Source organism: Cupressus sempervirens, chromosome 8 (assembly GCF_028749045.1).
Source record: "Cupressus sempervirens isolate cs-2001-9-10 chromosome 8, ASM2874904v1, whole genome shotgun sequence".
Lineage (NCBI taxonomy): Eukaryota > Viridiplantae > Streptophyta > Pinopsida > Cupressales > Cupressaceae > Cupressus > Cupressus sempervirens.
Window position 1 is genome coordinate 659,702,545 of NC_143125.1, and position 25,853 is coordinate 659,728,397.

The window sequence follows — 25,853 nt, forward strand, 5'->3', positions numbered from 1 at the left end:
TTGAGAGCACTTATATGACAAAAATGTTTATTTATTTTGGAGCGAGGTAAACAAGGAAAGAAATAAAGTTGTCTTCTATTAGTAACACCAATAAACCTGACAAAAATGCTTATGTATTTTGGAGCGAGATAAACAAGGAAAGAAATGAAGTTGTCTTCTCTTAGTAACATCAATAAACCTTGAAAGTAGTGAGCTTCGATATAATATATGTTTATATGTGACAAACGCTAATTCCTAATAGATCTGATAGAATCCATGGTCTCTCAAAAATCCAATCATAACAGTTGAAATGTTGTATAGTCTAAAGATTCACTATCATCGAAAAGAAAGTTGTAATATATAAGACAATTAAATGAGACCAGGAAAATAATAAAAAGTTTTGCATGGCGTAATTATATTGTAATATCTGGATGTTTTGCCGAAGTAAACTATAAAACATAGCAGATTTAATCTAAACTATAAATTAGAGGCTCAACACGGGGGAATTGAAGATGTCCATTCTGAACCATTTCACAATGGCAGATATCAGCAAAAGCCAGTTTTTAGCACTGGTCATTTTGTTTCTGGTGCACCTCAATAGTAATGCTTGTGCTGGTGCATTTCAAGAATCAGATAAAAAGGTATGCATCTATCAAAAAATTGATTCTATTTATAATGATCAAATGGAATAAGATATTCTGTAACTGCATCGTCCAAAATGTTTAGTGATAAGAAAAATTATGTCGGTGTTGAATCAGCTTCATATAATATATATGGGTGACACTCCACCTCATGTTGAAGGAGATTTCCACAAAGTAGCTGCTTCATCTCACATTAATATGCTCCAAGATGTTGTTGGAAGGTAAGAATTAATGTTTTCAATTTTTTCATTTTTAATTAAACATGTTTCTATCCTGTTGTGTACGAAATTTGACATATCCTTACCAGCAATAGCACGTTTTGAATCTTACTCTAGGATTCGATATTTATATACAAAATGTTATTCCTAATCTACATATATACAAAGAAAATAGATAGCAACTTTATAAATAATTGTACCAAGTACAATTAAGAAATATATATGTAATTTCAGCTATGAAGCAGCACAAGAGCGTTGGGCACATAGTTATGGGAAAAGCTTTAATGGATTTGCGGCATGGCTTAATCCATCTGAGGTAGAAGAGATTTCAGGTTCGATTACATGGAGCTGACTATTATAAATCTTTGTAAAGAATTATTTTTCCTTATGTTTTATCTTCCTTTTATTTCGTTGAATTAAAATAATAACAGTTTAATAAATATACCAAGTGGCAGTCTGGAACTTGATGTAGTGTCTATAAAGTGCTAATTAGGCGAAACTGTCGGGCAATGACTATGTAGCCAGTTATTTAGTAAATTTTACATAGGAGACAAATTTTTTTATGAAAAGTTGTCCATTTCTGTGTTATCATTTACTAAATAACTGGCTGTACCAAACTGTCCTTTAATAATAGCAACCATTTGTAACTACTCTGGTTTGTTAACCTACTATTATTTACAAATATTAAATGCACTTCTAGTTGTAAATTGAAAGAGTTTGTTAGGTGGAATAGAGTCATAGACTTCATATATATGAAAAGGTGCAACTATTTTAATGTAGACCTCCGTGACATAGTTAAATGTTCTTTATGTTGCTGAAGTATCTATTGGAATATTGGACACTTCCTTTCTTATAATGAACCTTTGCTGTTCTTTGCATGATGGTTTTGTATTTAATGCATCTCCAGATATAAAGACCAGCCATATGAAGCAAAACATACACTTGAACTCCAGAGAATCCCCAACCTCGGATGCCTTAAGATTCTTCTGCTGCCCAATTTTGATCCATCCTACATCCCTAGTGATCTTCCAGGTCATAGAACAGTGTTCTTATCACCCTCTCAAAACAGAGTTATTTGCCTTACAACTATTCACCTACCCACAAGAAGACTCTGCATCTAATAGCCAAGTTGGGTCACGTGAACATCGTGTTTGGTGGATCGGTTCAGAAGAGATGTTATTTAAAAACTGGATTGCCCATTTAGCTTATTGTAAAGAGTGGTTCAGGGTCATCACCAAATTCAGGGTAACACCAGCTTTCCTCAGATACTATGCACGCCCATTAGCTCTTATTGAGACTTCTACGGTTGAAAGCTAAACTATAATTGTCCAATACTACTGATGTTTGAATGTTCTACCTCATTTTCCTATTTATATATTACAATCCTAATTTTAATGCGGACTTGTATTCAATCTATTGAAGGACATATGAACACCCTACTATTCTAAAAAGAAGGTTACAGGTAAGGGTAAACAGTGTGACTGGACGAATTAAACATCCAACACTATGTCTTAATTCCTAGATTAAAAGTTTTAAATAGTCAAAGTTGACTTAACTTTTTCAAACTTAATTTTTCCCTTTATGTGTGATGTTTAAGGGTGGCCCATTGGGACAAGGAAAATGATAACTAGACCATTGATAAGTAGGAGATATTTTCCAAAGCAAGTCAAATTGAGATATTGCTATCAGGATTTAACTGTGTAGTTTTTTAGTCAAACTCATAAGTGATTCACACACGAATTCCTCTCTTGCGAGAATAAATTGAACACTTAGCACTCTTTGGAATTAGACGATGCTCACATAGGTGAAGCACTAGGACTTTCCAAGAGGTCACGCATTCCAAGACTACTCCATCTCGAGCATGCCTAACTACGAAGTTTCCTCCATGGTTAAACCCACTTTGCTTGCAACCCCATTTGCAAAACCTTCAGCAAGTGTTGTGCCTTATGAAACATTCATTAGAAATCCCCTTAAGCTCATCAATTAATAAATAGGAAACATGTTCCACAACAAGTCAAATTGTGATATTGCTATTAGGATTTCATTGTGTAGTTTTTGAGTCGAACTCATTGACCCATGTATCATGAGTAGTGATTCACACATGAATTCATCTCTCATGAGAATAATTGGAACACTTTGCACTCATTAGATCTAGGTGATGCTCATAGAGGTGATGCACCAGCACTTCCCAGGAGGTCACGCATCACAGTACTATTTCATCTCGAGTGCGCTTAACTACAAAGTTTCCTCCGTGGTTAAACCCGCTCTGCTTGCAACCCCATCTGAAAAATCTTTACCAAGTGTTGTACCTTATGAACCATTCATTAGAAAGCCCCTTAAGCTCATCAATTGATAAGTAGGACATATTTTCCACAACAAGTCTTGCTATCAGGATTTCACAGTGTAGTTTTTGAGTCAAACTCATTGACCCATGTATCATGAGTAGTGATTGACACATGAATCTATCTCTCATGATAATAAATGGAACACTTAGCACTCATTGGATCCAGGTGATGCTCACACAAGTGAAGCACTGAGACTTCCCAGGAGGTCACCCATACTAGTACTACTCCATCTCGAGTGCACTTAACTATGGAGTTTTCTCAATGGTTAAACCCACTCTGCTTGCAACCCCATTTGAAAAACCTTTACCAAGTGTTGTGCCTTATGAACCATTCATTAGAAAGACTTTTAAGCTCATCAATTGATATGTAGAAGATATTTTCCCAACAAGGCAATTTGTGATATTGCTATTAGGATTTCACTATGTAGTTTTTGAGTCAAACTCATTGACGCATGCATCATGATTAGTGATTTACACATGAATCCATCTCTCATGAGAAAAAATGGAACACTCAGCACTCATTGGATCTAGATAATGCTCATAGAGGTGAAGCACCGGGACTTCCTAGGAGGTCACTCATCCCAATACTACTCCTTCTCAAATGTGCTTAACTATGGAGTTCCCTCTATGGTTAAACCCACTCTGCTTGTAACCCCATTTGCAAAACCTTCACCAAGTGTTGACTTATGAACCACTCATTAGAGAGCCTTTTAAGCACAACAATTGATAAGTAGGAGATATTTTCCACAACAAGTCAAATTGTGACATTGCTATCAGGATTTAACTGTGTAGTTTTTGAGTCAAACTCTTTGACCCATGTATCATGAGTAGCTATTCACACATGAATCCATCTCTCATGAGAATAAATGGAACTCTTAGCACTCATTGAATCTTGGTGATGCTCACAGAGGTGAAGCACCGGAATTTCCTAGGAGGTCACCCATGCTAGTACTACTCTAGCTTCAGCATGCTTAACTACGGAGTTTTCTCCATGGTTAAACCCACTTTGCTTATCAATTGATGAGCTTAAGGGGCTTTCTAACAAATGGTTCATAAGGCACAACATTTGGTGAAGGTTTTGCAAATAGGGTTGCAAGAAGAATGGGTTTAACCATAGAGGAAACTATGTAGTTAAGCGCACTCGAGCAAGAGTACTACTAGGACAGGTAACCTTCAGGAAAGTCTTGGTGCTTCACCTCTGTGAGCAGCACCTAGATCGAATGAGTGTTAAGTGTTCCATTTATTCTCATGAGAGATGGATTTTTCTGTGAATCATTACTCATGATACATGGGTCAATGAGTTTGACTTAAAAACTATACAGTTGAATCCTGATAGCAATATCACGATAACTAGACCAAACAATTCCAAAGAAATGAGAACAAGTTGAATGAATGTTAGATAACAAATTGGCTATTACAAGATCCAAGGCATACAAATGTATTTTGTTAAATTGGAAGACCCATCAGATATGCCTAGATCATGGGATTTTACTTGCTTAAGTTTAGTAGAGTAAATTTACAATGTGACTCTAAACTAAAAGGTCCTAAATATTGAAAATGTGGATTGAATGATGTGTCACTCATCATAGAACTTACTCTAGCATTTGTTTAGTGCTAGCAATTATGTGTAAGAGCAATATAATTTTATATTAATGCAAATTATTTATAACTAAAAAAAAAATCTATGGGGTACCAGTAAAGAATACAAGCTATGTGATGTTTTTATTAAGAACTTATATCTCATTTTATTGGTAGTAGTTCACAAGAACTTATATCTCACTCATATGAATGGTCTACATGGCACTCATTGTGTCGAAATGATGACTATAAGGATTGATGATCTTGAATGAGCCACTTAACACTCGCTACATTTAGGAACTCATTTTATTGGTAGTGGTTCACAATAACTTATATCTCACTCGTATGAAAGATCTGCATAGCACTCATTGTATCTAAGTGATGACTATAAGGGTTGATGATCATGAACGGGTCACTTAACACTCACTACATTTAGGTGATACACAAGGTTAAACATAATGATATCTAAATTCTTGTGAACCATTTATCGTGAAATATGAGTTCATAAGAACCATTGCTCGTGAAATACGGGATTGTGAGTTTGACTCAGACTACACAAAGAATCCCAATAAAATATCACACTACTTTACACCATAAAAATATCTCCCATTTTATAAGTAAAACATGTGTCATCCACTACTTTATTTTGAATCAAAGAGAACTAAAATATAAATCTTTCTTCATAATCATGCATTTGGATCTAGGCAGGGTTCAAATATGTAAAATTCTAATATTATGATTAAAATCAGCTCTTTTATATTTGTACATTTATTAAGAATATTTATTTTGTGTTAAATGTTATAATATGTTATTATTTAAGTTTTTTATTGTTGTGTATGTGTTCTTTTATTTTATTTTTAGTGAACAAATCGCAATCATAGATATAGTTGTGTCCATATTTAGCTGGTTTATTACGTAACTTTGATAACATTTGTTTTAACTTGTTTTATATTAGGTAAGCAAAAAAAAATCCTTGGTCCCATTGAAGAGTCCACTACAAATGGCCATAAGACAAAGCTTTCATCTTTGTATTTTATTTGTTCAACGTGGATTTGATATTTTTATGCATTAAATTTAAATTGCTTGACAAAAGTGTTTTGAGCAAATTTTTTTTCTCCACCACATCTATTTCAGTGTGTATATAGTATATTATCATGCTTGATGATGATATTTTTTATCAAATGTAGGCATTGAGGGGGTTCTCTCTGTGTTTGAAAACAAAGTAAATACTCTTTTCACAACAAGATCGTGGGATTATTTAGGCTTCCCACAAAATGTCAAGAGAAATTTGTCCTATGAAAGTGATGTTATAGTTGCAGTCCTAGACACAGGTATGTTGTTATATTTTTATTATTATTAATATTAGATAATAAGGAAATCGCTATGTTTTATCCATTTTATATTTGCACATATAACATTAAGATTAGTTGAATTAATATAACAAAGACAAACTATAAAAGGTTATTATGTTTATATTTTTGGGTATGTATAAAGCTAAGCAGCTTTCAAATGGTGGATGTATTGTAGGAATATGGCCAGAGTCAGAAAGTTTCACTGACACTGGATTTGGCCCAGTCCCGTCCAAATGGAAAGGAAAATGTCAAATCACATTGGATTTTAAGGCCTGCAACAAGTCAGTTCTTTCTCACTTTATTATTCTTGATCTTTTGATTGCTTTGGCAAGTAAACTTAGAGTTTTTATTTATTTATTTTTATCAAGCTCGTCTCATTTAAATTAAAGTTCGAACAATTTACAAATATACAATGTTACCACATCTAACAACATGGCATGTAAACAAGTAACAAAATGTGTGTCATAATTATTAGAATTAAAGACTAGTTGCTTGTTTCATTAGAAATTGAAATTATTATAAAGTATAACAAAAAGAATAACTAAAGTATTTCAAAATAAAGTAGAACATAATAAAGAGAATGAACAAGACATTAAGAAATTAAAAAAATAAAAGTTGTTTCTATGGATTATCCTTGTTATAAGAGAACGAGTTCAGGATAGAAGGATCTTGGTATTCAGTGTAAAGTTTCTTACCAGATTTTAATTTGATTGCACACTGATGCACAGTTGTGTTGCAGGTATGATCACTAATGCCAATGGACTAATTCGCTTCCAAAACCTGTAGAAGTTAGTGCAGTAATAACAGAGATAAAACAATATTACTGAACTTAGAATTTCTTTCGATCCTTGGAAGTGCTTGCATTAATAGATTCCGATGCCTTGTTTACTTCGGGCAGATTGGATATATATCAAGTGGAAAGGGTGTGGGGATGAATGGTCATGTCTCCGAATGGAGACATGGACATTCAGAGACATGGACATTCATTCTCACACCCGTTCGGAGGTAACTAATCTTTACGATTTGTTACGGACTTAAACAAAAGTAATCAATGTAATACCAATCATTAAATTTGTGGCTCGATATAAAGGATAGATCGATCATGATCTAAATATCAAAGGAATCAAAAGTAGTTTCGATCATGCCTTAATGATCTCTGAAAATATGTCATCGGTTTCAAACTGTGAATGATCACATATAGCATGTACGTATGCATATATGTATAATAGTATGTACATCATACTATTGTACATATATACATATGTATATGCTGATCAAAGTAATGTCAGACCAAAGCTACATGCATTGACACTCCCTCTTAGCTAGGGAAGACAAAGTGCACATATATATATATATATGTTCTCCTTATTTGAAAAGTAATATCCTCTAGAAATATTTAAGAAAATCAAGTCTCATGATATTATTTCTGGTTATGGTGTGTACATAGATATCAAGTCGCATGATATCCACCATAAAAGATCATGGTATATCCATAGATATTCAGTCACATAATATCCACACGTGAGTTTGAACATATTGATCTTCAAAAGATATCAAGTCACATGATATCCATTAACATGCTCTTTTAACTATCATGATTTTTCCATGAATATCAAGTCACATGATATTCATCATGATAGTAATCTAATAATTATAAAGTCGTCGCCTTATATTATTAGAATGAACATTTCATTATAAAAGATTGTCACCTTTTAAATAATGAACATACGGCAGGCCCATGAGTCATAGTCACACATATGACAAAAGAGTTTAAACATCTTTTATTTAAATAATACAAATTTACAAGTTTGAAACTCAATCTCATAAACTTACATTATTATCAAGCCAAGTTTCTTTCTAAAATGATCAACCTTCACTTTAGGCAGAGCCTTGGTGAGAATGTCACCTATTTGATCACCTATATTTATATATTCTAACTAAATAGCTCTTCTTTCCACCATGTCTCTTACGTAGTGGTGAGGAATTTCTATATGCTTGGATCTATTATGAAATACTGGATTCACAGATAACTTGATACAACTTTGGTCATCACAGTGAATGGTGGTAGGTTTCATAGGCTCACAAAACAAGTTAGAAAGCAACTTCCGAAGCCATACTACTTCTCTAGCTCCCATTGCTGCTGCAATATACTTTGCCTCAATAGAACTCTAAGCAGCTGAAGCTTGCTTTCTGCAGATCCAAGAAATCATAGCTGATCCTAAGCTGAACCAACATCCTAATGTGCTTTTTTGGTCGTTTACACTTCTAGCCCAATCAAAATCAGTATATCCATGTAACTCCAAGGTGGTATTCTCAAATTTAAGTTCATACCCAATAGTACCTTGGAGATATCTTAATATATGCTTCAAAGCAACAAGATGAATCTCACGAGGTTCACACATGAACTGACTTAATGCATTCACAGCATAGCAAATATCAGGTTGAGTATTTACAAGATTCATTAGAGACCCAATTATCTGTATGTATAACGTGGGATCAACTAGTCTGGATTCAGCACTTGCTTCCTTTAGCTTGTGTAAGCTGGTTTCCATAGGTGTAGACATAGGTCAACAGTCCCACATTCCAAATCTTTTCAAGATATCAAAAGTATACTTCTTTTGATGTAGAAAGATATTCCTAGACTTCTGACGTAATTCCAAACCAAGAAAGTAATAAAGAATTCCTAAGTCCTTCATTTTGAATTCAGAAGCCAAATCTTTCTTACACTAATTAATGAGATGTTCTTCCCCTGTAATCAGAAGGCCATCAAGATAAAGAATTAGAATTAGCATATCACCTTTAGTTACCTCAAAGTAGAGATTTGGATCAGCCACGTTCTTGGTGAATCCAAGACTTAAAAGGTATTTGTCAATTCTTTCATACTAGGCTCGGGGAGCCTATTTGAGTCCATATAGAGCCCTCTTCAATTTACATACATAAGAGGTAGCATCATGAGTCACAAATCCTTCTGGTTGTTCCAAGTATACTTCTTCCTCAATTTTTTCATTTAGAAAAGCAATTTTTACAGCCATTTGATGGATTTTCCAACCTTTGGCTGTTGTAATGGCTATTACAACTCTAACTGAGGTATACCTGGCAACTGGGGCAAAAGTTTCTTCAAAGTTGATTCCTTCCTTTTGAGAAAAACCTCTAGCCACAAAACGAGCTTTATGTTTTTCAATGTTGCCATCTACAACATACTTAACTTTGAAGAGCCATTTTGAAGACACAACAGATTTTCCCTTTTCTCTAGGAACTATATCCCAAACATCATCTAGGTTGCACGGGTACCTCCCCCCCCCCATCCGGACCAAGATAAGTTTGAATCGGTCGAAGTTCGGGTCCGGTTCGAACTTGGTTCGACCAAGGTCCTCTTTTCTCAGACCTAGTTTGATCTAGTTCGAACTAGGTTCGAACTCGGGCAAACCACCTCAAAAAAATCAAACCCAGTTCAAATCCGTTGCTACAAACAGCATTTTAAGGCATTTTAAGTGTTTTATTTGCAATTTTTAATAATTTTTTAGCATCCATGTAACCTTAAAAGGTGTTATTAATTGGTTTTGTGCCCTCTCATTGTGATTTTATGTTTCTAAATAGCTTATTTTGTCTTAAAAGAGAGCACATAAGTTTTTGAGCAAGCATCTGGCCGTGTAAGGAGGAGTTTGAAGATTGATTTGTTGGTGTTCTTTAAGTGTTTGTGCATCATTCATACACATTTGCAAACTTGTAATGGCTGGAAAAGGTAAGATCTTATTCCATTTTCTATTGTTTTTGTTCTAGTTTTTTCATTTTTCCATTTCTCTTTCAATCTTCATATGTTCTTGAATCTTTTCCATTATTCCAAAATTTGTCATTTTCTTGCATATAAATTATGAACATGTATCTAATTTCTTGCCATAAGGAAAGGAATGTCATCTACCTCTTCATCAATAAGCAACACCGAACAAAGAATGGAACCCAAATATGATTCTCCTCTATGGAAGTATGTAGATATTATAAAACCCCTTCCAGGAGGTGGTGCATTCCATTTGGAGATGTCGAGAACGTGGTGTAGGAAGAAATAGTTCTTATTATCGTGTGGTGGGTCATTTATGTGGTTACACTAGAATAGGAGTCAAGAAATGCCCTAGCAAAAAAGGTGCCCCTATACCAAATCAAACTGTGTTAAAATATATTGAAGAGCATGAGGCAATAGAAGAGAGAGAAGGACGTAGGGTAACAAAACTCAGTAGCAATAAAAGTAAAAGAGAAAAAGGAATGCAGCCCCCCTCATATGTTAGAGTACAAGACCACCCCTTCTTCAGTACTACAGCGGACACTGACATTGAATCTATCCCCATTGTACACAAAAGAAAGGGGCAACTAGAAACTGCTTTTCAAAATAAGGGCTGGGAAATTGCTGACATTAAGGTGGGAAGATGCCTATATGCAAATGGGTTGTCTTTTAATGTTGTCCACTCTCCATTTTGGAAGGACATGTTGAGGGGTGCCAATGAAGCTCCAAAAGGGTATTGTGGCCTCGGGTATGAGAAAGTGTGCACCACCTTGTTCGATGATTAGGTCCAACGGATTGAAAATCAATTGAAGTCCATAATAGACTCATGGGTTGAGTCAGGGGTGACAATTGTTCCAAATGGTTGGAAGGATTCCAGGAACCGTCCCTTGATCAATGTCTTTGCAATGTCCCCTAAAGGGGCAATGTTTTTGAAAGCGATGGATTGTGAGGGCAAAGTAAAAGATGGGTCATTTATTGTTGATATCCTAATTGAGGTCATTGAACAAGTGGGTGCAAGAAACATTGTCCAAGTCATAATAGACAATGCAAAGAATTGTAGAGCAGCAGATTTGTTGGTTGAATCACGATATCAACATATCTTTTGGACACCCTGTGCAGTCCATTCACTCAATCTTATGCTACAAAATATTGGGAACCAAATTGAGTGGATCAAAACACTGTATGAAGAGCCTGAGGACATACAAATGTTTGTCACAAACCACCACATGACTCAATCTCTTTTTAGGAACTACTCAAAATTGGAGCTTTTGAAGGTAAATGAACTTGAACTCAAGTTAGTAATTTAATTTTTAATATTTGACAATTTTTTTTTTTTCATATTTTACTTGTGCAATTGCCAATGTGTATACTTTTCTTAGTTTTCTAAAATATGTATCTAGTAGTTTTTTTTGCTCTAATTTATGTCACAGGTTGCTAAGACCTGTTTTGCATCACATATAATCCTCTTAAGACGACTTGTGCAAGTGAAAGATGCACTTAAAGGTATGGTAATCAGCCACAATTGGGGTGTATGGAAGTAAAAGAACACTGAAAAGGAAAACAAAATAAAGGATAGGCTATTGGCTGAGTCATGGTGGGAACGTGTGGAATATCTCCTTAAGATCACCGAGCCCATTATGAGCATGCTTAGGTACACTAACGTGGATAGGCTTTGCCTTGGAGAGATCTATGATGGCATAGACTCAATGATTGAGAAGATCAGGCAAGTTATAAATGAGGAGGAACAAGGTCCGCAAGAAACCTTTTTCAAACAAGTGCAAAAAATTATTAATGAAAGATGGAACAAAATGACCACTCCATTACACTTGCTTGCCTATGCCTTGACCCCCAAATATTATAGCTCACAATATTGTAATCTACCAAGAAGGTTGCCACCATATAAAGATATGGAAGTGTCTGACGGGTACTAGGAAGCATTTAGAAAAATATTTCCGGACGATGATATGAGAGATGTAATCATGGATGAGTTCATAGAGTTTGTCAATGCTAGAGGTCTAAGTAATGATGCTCTTCATCATCGGTTCAAGAAGGATGCTCATGGTTAGTGGTACCTCCATGGCCAAACACTGCAGCCCCTTGCAATCAAAGTTATATCACAAGTAAGTTTTATTTTTAAAAAATTAGCTCACTTTATCTTCAAAAGAATCATGACTAGAGAGTGATTTTAAATTTTTTATAAGATTGGATTAATTCTTTTTTAATTGATTACCCTATGTTGTCTTTATAGGTTGCTAGTTCTTCGGCATCAAAAAAAAAACTAGAGCACCTATTATTTCATCCACTCGGTGAAGCGCAATAGGTTGCAATAAAAAAAAGCAGAGAATTTAGTATTTGTGCATAAGAATTTGAGCCTTCTTTCGCACAAGAGTCAAGAATACAAAGAAGGGGAGACAAAGAAGTGGGATGTAGGTGCAAAGATTGCGGACTTGGATGCTTCCACTGTTGGGCTTACAATTGATGATTTTAATGACTTTGATGTCAATACCATTGTTGATTCTGCTGCTGATCCCATTGGCCTTAGTGCAAGTAATACCAGAGGTGGAGAAGAAGGAGATGAAGAAGAAGATGAAGAAGAAAAAGATGAATATGAAGAAGAAGATGAAGATACTTGAATAGTTGAACTTGATATTTTAAATGTTTTGAATCTTTAATGTTGAAGTTGATTTAACTATGTTACTATATGATGGTATGATCACTACAATATGTTACCGTTTATGGTGTTCTAAAGTTTTTGTTGTTTAAATGTGTTTATGCTACTATGCTACATTCTAATTTTAATTCATGCTTGATAAAAATGTACATACATATATATATATATACTAATGAACCCAAACCCCTTTCCAAAATTTTGTTGAACTTGCGAACTGGTTCTCAAACTTCGAACTTGGAACCGAACCTGAACTGGCAACTTAGAACATCATTTTTTATTATCAACTGATACTCTTCCACCATTGCATCTTTTCAAGCTTGATGTTTAAGTGCTTCTATAGTACTTGAAGGTTCAGGGTTTGGACTCTCACACATGAAAGCATTGTATGTCGATTTTCTAGGTCTCTTGCTTTCTCTGAAAGTCCCTGAAGGTGCTGCAAATCCATCTCCTTCCTGTATAATTTTTCTTTCCTAAAGTGGCCTTTTAGAATGATCAAGACTCTCTTCTTGAGTCTCAAGAAGGATCTCGGTTTCATTTGAAGTCTCTTCAAGGTACTCCCTCTGAGTCTTAGGAGCAAGAGCCTCTTCTTGGGATACGTCAATTGTAACTAGTTCATCAGAAGTTTTGGCTCTTCTGAAAGCAATGTCTTCTTCAAAAATGACATCTCTGCTCAGTTCTATTTGTTTCTATCCACGTATGTAGACTTTGTATCCTTTTACTATTTCACTAAAACTAATAAGAATTCCTTTTCTTCCAGAAGGTTCTAACTTTGTCCTTTTCTCCTTAGGTACATGAACATACACAGGACATCCAAATATCCTTAAGTCACTAATGTCAAGTTTCTTTCCTGAAAATGCTTCTTCAGGGGTCTTATTTTCCAAATATGAGTGAGGACACCTATTCTGAATATAGATTGTTGTATTAGATGCTCTAGCCCAAAATGACATGCTCAAGTTTTGATAAAAAATCATAGCCCTAACAGCTTCGACAATAGTTTTTTTTCTCCTTTCAGAAACTCCATTTTGTTGAGGATTGTAGGGGACTATGAACTCCCTCTTAATCCCAATAAGTTTGCAGAACTCTTTAGATATTTCAGAAGTGTACTCTTTCCCATTATCTGTTCTCAGAACTTAAATTTTCTTTGCTGAGGAGTTTTTAGTGATTGTTTTGAATTTTTTTAACTTAAAAAGAATCTCATCAGATTCTTTGCACTTAAGGAAGTATATCCATGTCTTCCTTGAAAAGTCATCAACAAATATCACATAGTACAGAAACCCTCTAATAGATGGTAAAGACATGGGTCCACATAGATCAAAGTGTACTAGTTCCAACACATCTTTAGTTTTGCTCAAACTATGAGGGAATGATTTTTTAGTGTTTTCCCCTAAGGCACAACCTTTGCAGGACTCATTGTGAATATGACTTAATTTGGGCATTCCAGTTACTAACTTCTCCATGGATGTTAGGGCAGGAAAGTTGATATGACCTAATCTTCTATGCCATATTTCATTTGAATCTGAAGTCTCGTGCACAAGTGCAAAGTTTGTCTTAGTACATAGCTCATATAATAGTCCTTGCCATACTCCTATTGTTAGAGCCTTCTTTATGGTTGAATTCTTAGGCCAAGCTAGTACCTTACCTTCCATGAATGTAATTCTATAACCATCATCTTCAAGTGCAGATATAGATATTAAATTCCTTTTAATACCTAATACATAAAGAACTCCAGAAAGCTGAATAGAATTTCCAGATTTCAATTTGATGGTGTAGGTCCCAATTCCGTTTACAAAATGTGCAAAATCATCACCAATTGTAACTTCTTCATCCATTTCTATTTGCATGCTTTCTAGGTTATCCTGATATCCAGTGATGTGTCTTAAAGATCTATTGTCAACTATCCAAGTGTTAAATTTGGTTAAAATTTGACTGGACAATGCTGAATAGAAGGCATATTTCTCAAATTCATGTCCTTCGTTTGATTTATCAGATTTGGCAAATGATGCTTGAGGTTTAGATCGATTGGGACAATTTATTGCATAATGTCTATATAGATCACCTCTAAAACATTGAATTCTTTCTTCTGTTTAGACTGTCCTTTTCTATGAAAGTTTCTTTTCCTTTTATTGTTTTCCTTCTTTCCCTCCTTATGAGAGTTACTGTTAAGAACTTGAACATCTTCATCTAAGGTTTTATGTTTTCTCTTAATCATTAATCTCTATTCTTCTTGAAGACAATCAGATCTTAATTGATCTAGTTTTGGAATTTTAGATCTAGCACTTATACAAAAGATTCCCAAGAACTTGGAAATCCTCTTAATGCTATTAGGATAATTCTTGGTTGTCAATCTCATAACTGACTGCAGATAATTGATCTCACAAATCTGTGATTCTCATGAAGAAGGGATTTATAGTTTCTCCTTTGTTTATGCTGATATTATTCATTTGTTTTTTAAGAGCAAGTTTTTTGCCAGTGTTATTTATTATGAATGCATTTTCAAGAGCTCAAAACATGCAATATGTTGTTGCATGTTTTGCCACAATAGGCACAATGTGATCTCGAACACCATCCATGATTATCTTCATGGCCTTCTCGTTATTCTCAATCCATAATGTTTTCTCTAGATCATATTTAGGTACTTCAGTATCTTCTCTTACACAAGATTCCAATTTGTTTTCTTTTAATAACATCATTACATGAAGTTTCCAGGATTCTAAGTTATCAACACTTGCAAGGTGGTGTTCTAATCTTAACGTGTTTGTCATCTTGTAGAGAAAAGATAGACAACAATTTAATGTGAAATCTGATCTCTTAAACTTAATGAGATCTCTCCTTAACAGGGCTTTGATACCATGTAAAGTTTCTTACCAGATTTTAATTAGTTGTGTTGCAGGTATTATCACTAATGCCAATAGACTGATTCGCTTCCTGAATCTGTAGAAGTTAGTGCAGTAATAACAGAGATAAAACAATATTATTGAACTTAGAATTTCCTTCAATCCTTTGAAGTGCTTGCATTAATAGATTTTGATGCCTTGTTTACTTCGGGTAGATTGGATATACATCAAGTGGAAAGGGTGTGGGGGTGAATGGTCATGTCTCCATTCATTCTCACACCCATTCGAAGGTTTCGGAGGTAACTAATCTTTACGATTTGTTACGTACTTAAACAAAAGTAATCAATGTAATACCAATCATTAAATCTGCAGCGCAATATAAAAGATACATCGAGCATGATCTAAATATCAAAGGAATCAAAAGTAGTTTCGATCATGCCTTAATGATCTCTGAAAATATATATGTCATTGTGTTCAAACTGTGAATGATCACATATAGCACGTACGTATGCATATATGTATAACTATATGTACATCATACTATTGTACATATATACATATGTATATGCTGATCACAGTAATGTCAGACCAAAGCTGCATGCATTAACATTCAGGTTAACCAAAAATATCTAGTACGTTTTTAAACCATCCTAGCTTTACAAGGGTTTTGTAAGGTTGTGTGGATTTTTCCTTTCATTATCTTGTTGTGTTTCTTTTGGTTTTGCATTGTTCTCCTGTTATCCTTCATGTACTATTCTTCTTAATATATGAAGTTCTGGGCCATGTCAAGATCTTACTTACCTAATCAAAAACTACATAATAAAATCTCAATATTAAGTAAATTACTAAATTGTGAAAGAAACCAATAATTTATGTTCTACCATGGCACATATGTCACAATGTATGTCTCCTTGTCTTTGGTTTTTATCACCTTTGTTTCTAAGCCTCAATTTTCAACTATATCTGGTATATAAGAACTAAGAGATGCAAAGTTTGAACCACTTGAACGATAGAGAGATGATCCAACATGGAGTTCAAGAGTTGTTGATATAACTCTTTTATTGCAGTACGCACCATTAGACTCACGTTGCAATCTATTTTCTATATAATCCCTACTAAAACTAACATAAAGTTAAACACTAATTATATATATCATGACCAAAAGTTCTAGAAAGACCTATGCAAAAATATGCATTCACAAGTTAGTCAAGTTCTTGTGTCATAAAACTTCATTTTATGTTTTGAAACTAGTATCAATTTAGACTATATAGTAATATACATATGACAATTACCAAATTAACAACCATCTAAGCTCTCTACTGCTATTGATAATTCCAATCCCTACCCACAAAGGAGAAGCCTAATAAACTCATGGTAAAGCTATATTGGGAAGGTTGTTTTTCACTATAAGAACTTGGTTGAAATTAAAATTATAAAAATTAATTTGATATATACATAATTATGAATCATAATATTGGGAATCGATATAAGACATATAAATAAATCCACCTCAGGCAGCTCTTATATGCTAAAATGAATAAAATCTTCATGATGGGTTATGCAGTGTGGTAGAAACATCCAAAATATTTTCGTAAATATTCCATCTGTTTGGAGACATTTTTATTTGGATTCAATAACTGAGTAAGAATTTTGTAAGATGTTAGATTTGGGTGTTATTAATAAGTTACTTGGTTGGTAAGGTTGCCAAAATTTCAAACTTCTTTTACTGAAATTTAGGTATGTACAGAAACAACATATAGTAGAAGTTATTTGCTTAAATATGGAAACTACTACTATGGTGTTCTCTAAACAATGTTAATTTGGCAGAAAAATTATTGGAGCAAGCTTCTACAACAAAGGGTTGGATGGTGATCCAGCTAAAGATTTCTTGTCACCAAGAGATGGTCATGGTCATGGATCACACACATCATCCACGGTAACTGGGAATGTTGTGAAAAATGCCAGCCTTCTTGGAGTGGCAGAAGGAGATGCCCGTGGAGGAATGCCCGGTGCAAGGATTGCAATGTATAAGGTCTGTTGGGCACCCGATGCACAATGTGAGGATGTTGATATTCTTGCCGCATTTGATGATGCCATCCATGATGGAGTGGATATCATTTCTGTCTCAATTGGAAATGAAATCAAACATCTAGAATATTTTGAAGATGTAATTGCAATTGGATCATTTCATGCCATGAAAAAGGGGATTTTGGTATCAGCTTCTGCAGGAAACTATGGACCTTCTCTACAAGACATTCGCAACTATAATCCCTGGATTCTCACTGTGGCTGCCAGCACAACTGATCGAAAATTTGTCTCCCCACTTGTTCTTGGGAACAATATGTATTTGCAGGTAGGTAAGACCTACATTAAAATATCAATCAAATATTTGGAAAGATCTGAGCATAGATTATTAATTTCTGCTTACCTTCACCTAAAATTAGATGGAGTGCAAAAACAATTGTAATAAGTTTGTATCCAAACAGATTTTTCCCTTTCTCTTCTTCTTCTTTAAGTTGGCATATTCAATCTTGTCACTTTAAGCTAAGTGCAGTCTATCAGTGATGTCGTACAATATCCAAAACATGACTCATTTGTTTGATTCACAATCTCAACGATCTACATAAAATATTCAGTTTTTAAGTGCTTCTGTTTTACTTCTCAAACATAAAAGAGTTCATCATCACATACCCCTCATCCTCATTGTCTCCATGCTTGAGGACGTAGAGTTCCAATAGCCTCCATGCTAGCCTGCCTCACCATAGGTACTACATTAGCAGTTGTCATTTGAGAAATCAAAAAAATATATTCATCCCATTTCAGCTCTAGAATTAGCAAAAATACTTTCAACTTCAGAGTTTCTTATCTAAGGGATAAATATTTTATCGATTGAAACAGGGTACAGTGAGAAAAGAATCCAGGAAGTCTACAAAAGCCACTTGTAATTGCTGGAAATATAGTGATTATGTCGAGTTTTCAACTACTAACAAATCTTGTATATGTGTTTTAAATCAGAAGTTAAAATTTAATACAAATGCATTTAAAACAAAACAGTATTCTTTTACTTGTAGAAATTCAATAATGCAAACAGATATGAACAAATTACAAAAGATAGAATATACATAGAGAAATGCTTTCGAGAAATAAATACACCAGAAAATGGGCCATGATCTTATTGCTCAATCAAAATAAAAAATTGTAATAACTCAATCTTCCTCAACACACATACAACCTGTAAAGAAGCAACCTTGTTTTTCAAAAAGGCAGCCTCAAAACCTTTGTACAATCCAACATGCTACTCCAACCAAGAGATATACTCAAAAATCACTCTTTGGGCATCTAAAGTCATCTCCATACAAAATGAGATTTGTAAAAGGCATAAAACCCTAAGTTTGGCATCCCAAAAGAGCTGCCATATAGATAGCTCCAAATAATTGTTATCCAAGCTGAAAAAACTCTTTTTATCAGTGGACACCCAACTTAGGATAAGGAGTTCTTTTATGCTATTCTACCCAAGTTGACATGGAAACCACTTCAATATTTAATTAATTTTTATAAATAAAAATTAAAAAATACTACAATGAGACAAGAATCCAAGTTGCCTACAAGTCACCTGAAATGTCCAAAATAAATGGTAGCACACTATGTTCATTATTTAACCAATTTATCAATACAGCCTCTGAATGTGCCTCCAAAATTGTAACAAGACCAATGGATCATTCACTCATACATAAAGGATGTCTTAAATATGCAATAAGAGGCAGAACTTGATTTTAGAACATTACAGTCTAAATGTTTGTTAATATATATTTGATTAAAATGGGGAAATATGAGAATGGTACTATGTCTTAGAACCCTTAATTAGAACTTTAATTATTGTATTCAAGTTTTGCTTCTTGTTAGTATAATTAAGAACTTAGAAATCCATCAAATCTGAATTTCCATAACTCAAAGACATCTATACAGACCAGCCAAAGGCAATTGCAGTTTTCACGAATGAAAGGATGGTGTGGAAATTAAGATAAACCCCGGTACGAACAAATTGATAGGTGACTCTATTCTGCTGGTTTGGTAAAAATTGATGTTGATGCAGATGTTTATGTTGAGAACAAATATTTTAAGATCATAATTGCAGTATATGTGTATGCTGCAATTATAGCAACTAATGATCTTAAATTGTTAAATGATACAAAGGTATTGTTAGTGTTATACATACCAGCTATGGAAGTGTTTGTATGTCAGATACAGAAGTGTTTACATGCCAAATATGGAAGTAGTCTTAGCAAAGAAACTACATACAAATGCAACCAGTCTATGATTACAAGAAGAATAGCATAAGTAACAATATCATAGGAAGCACACAACAATGGATGAATATTACTTTATAGATTGTACCAAAGGATTACATTACCACCCATGCCAATATTCACCACCTTTTCACTTGTTCCAGACTCTATACAAATAGACTCGACATGGTTGGTTGAGTCTCCAACCGTCAGCAACACACACCCCTTTGGAATGATATTTATTACATTAACAAACAAATGTCTTATTTAACTATTCCTGGTATAATTGTTGCCTACATCATCCCCCCCCCCAAAAAGAAAATGTCGTCTTCTATACGACAAGTATACATCAAGTAAAATGAAGGAAAACTAATGACAACAATATAGATAATTTCTTACACTACACAAACTCAAAGTTGTAGTGTAGTTCAAAACTAAAGGTGAGAAGGGGGGTCAAGGGGCAGCGCCCCTCACAAGGACCAGGGATAGTGACCCTAGCACGTTCCCTGACATGGTACAAGGCGGGGTCGAGGGGCAGTGCCCCCACAGCCAAGGCCAAATTACCATCTTCAAAACCACACAGGACTCCATGGTGCACATTATTTTCTTGGATTTTTTGGATGCTTAAAACAACGCTGATGAAACCCAAAACTAGATTTTTTAGCTAATTTATGTAACGTTGAAAAGTTTGATATTTAACTCCAATCCTCTTCATGTCTCCAAGTAGCCCATGAATGGTAGTTTTTTCTTGCTAGCTATGGCTTTATAGCTAATCGAAGGAATGCCCTTTTTAGAATTCCCAACACTTTTTTTTACGCTGATGTTTGTGTTTCCTAACTAGTGATTCAATTCACCCATTTCCCTCTTGACGAGGAATCTGACTTCCCTACATCTCGTATGGCCCACACCAATCTCTTCTATTGTACGTAGTATGGTCTTCCTCCTATCTATATTGTGGCTACTTGTCCTCTAGCTAGTGCTCAATAGTTTGCTTCCTATTGCACATATGAATGGTTGACTAGTCCTACTAGCCATACAACATTTTCTTATGTATGGGTTTTTGGCAGGTCGTCTGAATTGGCTTCCTTCGTCCTGTTGCTTTCTGACCCTCATACACTCTGTATAGAGTAGTGATTGGTTCATACTTGTATGGTGTGTATGGGATTATTGGCACATGTATTCCCCACCTGTACAATTGTATCCATATAGATTGTTTATGTACGGACGACACTCTTACGAGTTGCACTCATATGGAGTTGTCTTTGTCCTTCTCTAGTGCCTTCACACTTTCTTCTACTAGTTTGTGCCTTCCCACGTGCTGGTTTGTATGGATTTCTTCGGTACCACTATATGGTGCCTTCCTGGTATGGCTCTCGAACTTCTCCCAATAACTTTCTTCTTGCCATTAGGGCTTTTTGTAATCTCTTTTTAGGTACATATTCTTTTTTTCCTTGGTTATTTAATATGATTTCCTTTTTACTTTTCCCTTTACCCTACCATGATTTTTTATTTGTCTAACTTTACTCTTGCTTAAGCACAATTTTAGCATAATCCTCCTACCTCTTGGTTTGTGTTGTTTTTGTGTTCCATGGTAGTGTTATTTCACTTTTCCCAAGTTTATTTTTTCTATACTTAGTTCTTTAGAGTCCACTTCCTCGTCCTTCCCAAATCAATGGGCAAGGGTGTCATCTACACTAGCTACCCATTCCTTGTACTCTTTATAATCCGTTGGGTACACATCTCCATCCCCCTCTATCTTCGTTACTTCCAGCATGTGGCAACTCGGCTAAAATATCTTATAATCCTTCATCTTGCAATGGAATAATCCATTAAGGGAATTCATTTTGTTCTTAGAGCAGCTAGCAAGCCTTAGTATGCCTTCGTCATCCAGTTCCATCCTTCCTTCTTCACTGTACTCTCCTTCCTCAAACTCCAAGTTTGATGCCAATATCTGGCTTACTATCTGGCTCTGTAGATCAGTGACATATATTTTCCCTTTGCTTCAATGGATAATGTATTCTTCCACATGGTTGACCTTTTTCATGATCAACCATTCTCTGCCTAGTAGAGCATCGTATCCCTCTTTTCTTGGGTGATGACTACAAAATGTAAGAAGAATTATTGTGTTCCAACATTTACTTTCTAGGTTATGAGTATGCTAAGTGGTTTTATGCCATGCTGGTCCATTCCTACCAAACGGAAGGTAGACGGCCATAACGTTGGTTTTCCCAAAGTCTTCTGTGTCTCTTTGGAAAGTACATTTACTCTTGATCTTCCTTTCATCGCGTTGGAAAGTAACTTTACTCTTGATCCTCCTTCCATAATAGTATTAGTGAGTTTATGGCACGTGATCTCCATTTCAACTATGGCAAGTGTCCTTTCTATCCTGACCGTGAACAGCATCGGATCTGGGGGTGGAGGCTCCCTTCGTAGAGTACTCCTTTCGGTTTCTTCTTCCATGCTCTTGTCTTTTCTTGTGTTGGTGTTGTTTACTTCCATCCTAGAGATAGCTACCCTTAATTAGGGTAATGTTTCCAGTAGGTCTGCTACTCTTACTGGTATGGTGGCCTACAACATCTATTTTATGATGTTGACCTCCGATACTAACCATACAGAAATGTTTGTTGCCTTTTGAGATTTTTTATGTTCCTCTTCCATTACCAATTATACTTCCTTCAACCTTTCCTTTTCAGTCCGAGGATCTAGGTATGAGGCTCTCTTTGCATCAAGTCTTGAAATCATCATTACTTCCTCTTCAAGTTTTGTGACTTCTAGCATGTTCACCGCCTTCCCTTTCAAGCAATCAACATCTTTATGTTTCCTCGACCCACACCACTGACACAACATACTTCAGCCACTTCGTTGGTTTTGGCATTCGCTTCTGAAGTGCCCCCACTCGCTGCATCTTCTGCATTGTATCATCAAGCAGCCTTTTGTGTCATACTGGACATGGCTCTGTAGCATTTTATTAGTGTTATTATTATTGCTTACATTTCTATTATTTCGATAACCTCCTAGGGATGCATTAAAAGTCATGGTTTTTGGGGGTGTGGTGGGTGGGCTTTCTTGTTCTTCTATTAGGATTACCGACATATTGTGTTGGCACTCTTACAAGGAGTGTCCCATGACTTGATAAATGTTGCAGAAGGACTTTTTCAGACAATTGGCTCTTGTGTACCCGTCCTTGCTGCATTTTGGGCACCATCATTCTTTGTTTTCCTTTCCTTCTTTTCACCCCTTCATTTCCTTCATCATTTGCATCATATCCTTATGGAGTGCCTAGATTGTTCAACACTCGCCTTTGTTGTCCACATTGTCGTTGTCATCATTCACTCTCCTTTTGTTCCTTAATGTTTCTTATCACTTTCAATATCCATTTCTTGACCACATACCTCCTTGTCCATGGAGGGGGGAACCACGTTCATTTTATTGCGAATGGAGGGAGTTAAACCCTCTATGAACGACCTCTTTTTCAATTTATCTATTGGTTTATCCTACAACTTAGCTATTAGCTCCTTTAACCTCTGATGGCAAACCTGAGCATTCTCGCTCTTGCCCTGGCATGTGTTGTATATCTCTACCACTACCTCATCATCATCTTGCAACAACCTAAATTCTGTCTGAAAGGATCTCTTCAGATTGCTCTAGGTTGTTCTAGGTGGCTAGAAGGTTTCTTTACCAATCAATGGCCATACCTTGCAAGGTATCCAAGAAAGCCTTCACCAAATAATCTTCATCTTCCTTTCCAATTGCCTCCGAAATGGTCACACATCTTACAATGTCGTGTTAGGTCTTCCAACCCCTCACCATTAAACTTGGGGAGTTTTTGTTTGTCTAGAATGTTTCACATTTTTCTTCCTTGCTTGGTAACTCCTATGTTTTGGGAAATAGGCGGGTCAATCATTCCTTCGTGCCCCCTTGGTACTTCACCCCTACCGCCAGACTACGAGAGTTTCCTTCTCCCACCGTCTTTGTATTATACCTTGGTGGTAACAGTATTCCCTCCTTCCCATGGTCTCTATCTCTATTTGCCCTATTATTACTTCATTAGATATGGACAACCTCCTTCTAGCATACTGTATTTTCGAATAAGTCAACTACCTCTTCCTCAAAACTTCTTTTCTTGTCACCAATTTCGAAATGCAGAGATGGCTCTGTTCCACTCGAGTCACTTCCCAACTATCTGTGTCTACCTCATTTGAATCAGTACTAAGTATGAATTCCGCCTCTACAACACTACCAAGCAGCAAGCTCTCCTTATCTCACTAAGTTTGTGAGGATTGTGGGACCCCTTTTGTAAGGCATTGGAACCTCTATCACCTCAAGATTGTTATTGCCAATGAAATACCAACGTTAGACAAAGCATTCAACAAAACAACAAGGTTAACACCTATGACAAGACCTTCAACATGAAACCAAAAACAATCAAAAGGAATGCAAATCTCACTCCTCCAAATAGCTTCAAGTTGAAGAGGATTTGTCCAAGTGATGGAGATGCATGCTCAAGTGTCCCTCAAGCCTTCAATGGATGATAAATGGAAGTGTGAGATGGGTGTGAATTTGAGTATGGTAAGGGTATATTGGATGATTTTGTTCCTCAGAAGAGCATTATAACATTAGCATAAAGAGTGGATATGGATTGTGAAGGGAGAGGGTTCATTTATAGGCCAAGGGAGATGAAGATGGAGGGTCAAGATGCAAAGATGGAGGATGGATGAGGGAGGGCTAGGACGCATGGAGGGGAAAGCACATGGATTGTGCTTTCTCAAATCCATATCCTTGTGACAAGTCTTGTGATACTTTTCACAAAGAGAGAGGATGTGAGAGGATGCGCAAAATGGAGGGAAAGTGGGGGGACAAAGGAGTTATTAGGGGGATGGAATGTAAGTGAGTGTAAGGGATGTGTAAGGAGCCATTAAGTCTCTGTAAGAGTATTTAATGCATGTGGGTGGGAGTGTAAGAGAGCTGTAAGAGATGGGATGGGAGATTTGACTTTGGTGTGACTTAGGAATTCTTAATCCATGATTAAAGTTGTAACATATACTTTTTCCTTGTATTAAATAACAACTAACATATCAAAGAAATATAGTTATTACTTCATTTTTGTAGGAAGACAGTTATATCAGTTATGTTCATGTGAAAGAGATTAACAGTTAAAAACAGTTAAACAAAATTTCATAACTAAGAATTGAAAACACCATCAATGAATTTACTCTGGAAATTAAAATCTACATACCATGGAATTCGAGATCAAGTCATTGTAGGGATGCTTCTGCAACCACCCAGGTTAGTCCACAAATATCAATATTAAATAACAATTGACGACTACCATCCAATGCCACTATAGCAAATTCAAATGACGATTACCATCAAATACCACTATATCGTTTAGGACATCACATACCACTGTATGAATTAAGGCATCAATTGTCATTAAAACATTTAGGGCATCAGATACCATTGTATCATTTCGGGATACCACTATATCATTTAGGGCTTCAGATACCACTGTATCATTCCTTTCCTTCTAATTTGCTTAACTGTGGCAATAACATAAGATTAGAAAACATGCTCATAATCATTAATCTTATAAATAAAAGACTGAAATAGAAATTCATCAAATAAAGCTATCTTTCACAAATAAATATATTTCACATTCAATTAGAAGATCAATCAATCTAACTGATTGCCAATTATATTGACGATAAGAGTTGCTTTAATTTAAAGAAGTGACTATAATGACAACACAACTCAAGTAATCTTACCTTCTACTTGGATATACATTATAAAAGCAAGAATACCTGGTTCCGACAAACATTTGAATGCATAGTTTATCTTTGTCTGTTGCATATTCGACAACTTGTGGAGAGGTGAAATATTGTCAAAGGCTTAACCACCCAAACTCAAACCATAACTTATCCCCACACAATCTCTAACAAGAAAAGCCCTCCCTACCTGGAATAGACATGGAGCAGCTCATCATCCACTGAGCATCTTGGTTTCTAATCACACCACTCGACTTGGTAGCAGGAGAATACAATAAACATGATCAAGCATGAGCTATTAAATGATATTATTCCAAATTTAATGTATCATATATGACTTTCATTTATATGTCATTTGCAGATTTCATGTCACCTCTTCACCTTTTCCGTGACTATGTAACCGGTGAATC

At 35.4% G+C, this 25,853-nt stretch overlaps 1 protein-coding gene and 1 long non-coding RNA gene across 2 annotated transcripts in view; one reads left to right on the forward strand and one right to left on the reverse strand.

Moving 5' to 3' along the window:
- The first annotated feature begins 515 nt into the window (after window positions 1-515).
- Window positions 516-25,853, forward strand: part of LOC149544175 (subtilisin-like protease SBT4.14) — a 65,336-nt gene continuing 39,998 nt past the window's right edge. The window contains exons 1-6 of the mRNA XM_089795926.1: window positions 516-620; window positions 738-841; window positions 1,073-1,170; window positions 5,948-6,091; window positions 6,288-6,483; window positions 17,220-17,745. Of these exons, the coding sequence (XP_089652052.1) occupies window positions 516-620; window positions 738-841; window positions 1,073-1,170; window positions 5,948-6,091; window positions 6,288-6,483; window positions 17,220-17,745 (1,173 nt within the window). The remainder of the gene's footprint in view (window positions 621-737; window positions 842-1,072; window positions 1,171-5,947; window positions 6,092-6,287; window positions 6,484-17,219; window positions 17,746-25,853) is intronic.
- LOC149544176 (uncharacterized) lies at window positions 17,864-25,060 on the reverse strand. Its single transcript, XR_016355753.1, has 2 exons — window positions 24,915-25,060; window positions 17,864-18,143 (listed from the first exon to the last, which is right to left on the reverse strand). It is a non-coding gene; the product is annotated as an uncharacterized LOC149544176 (long non-coding RNA).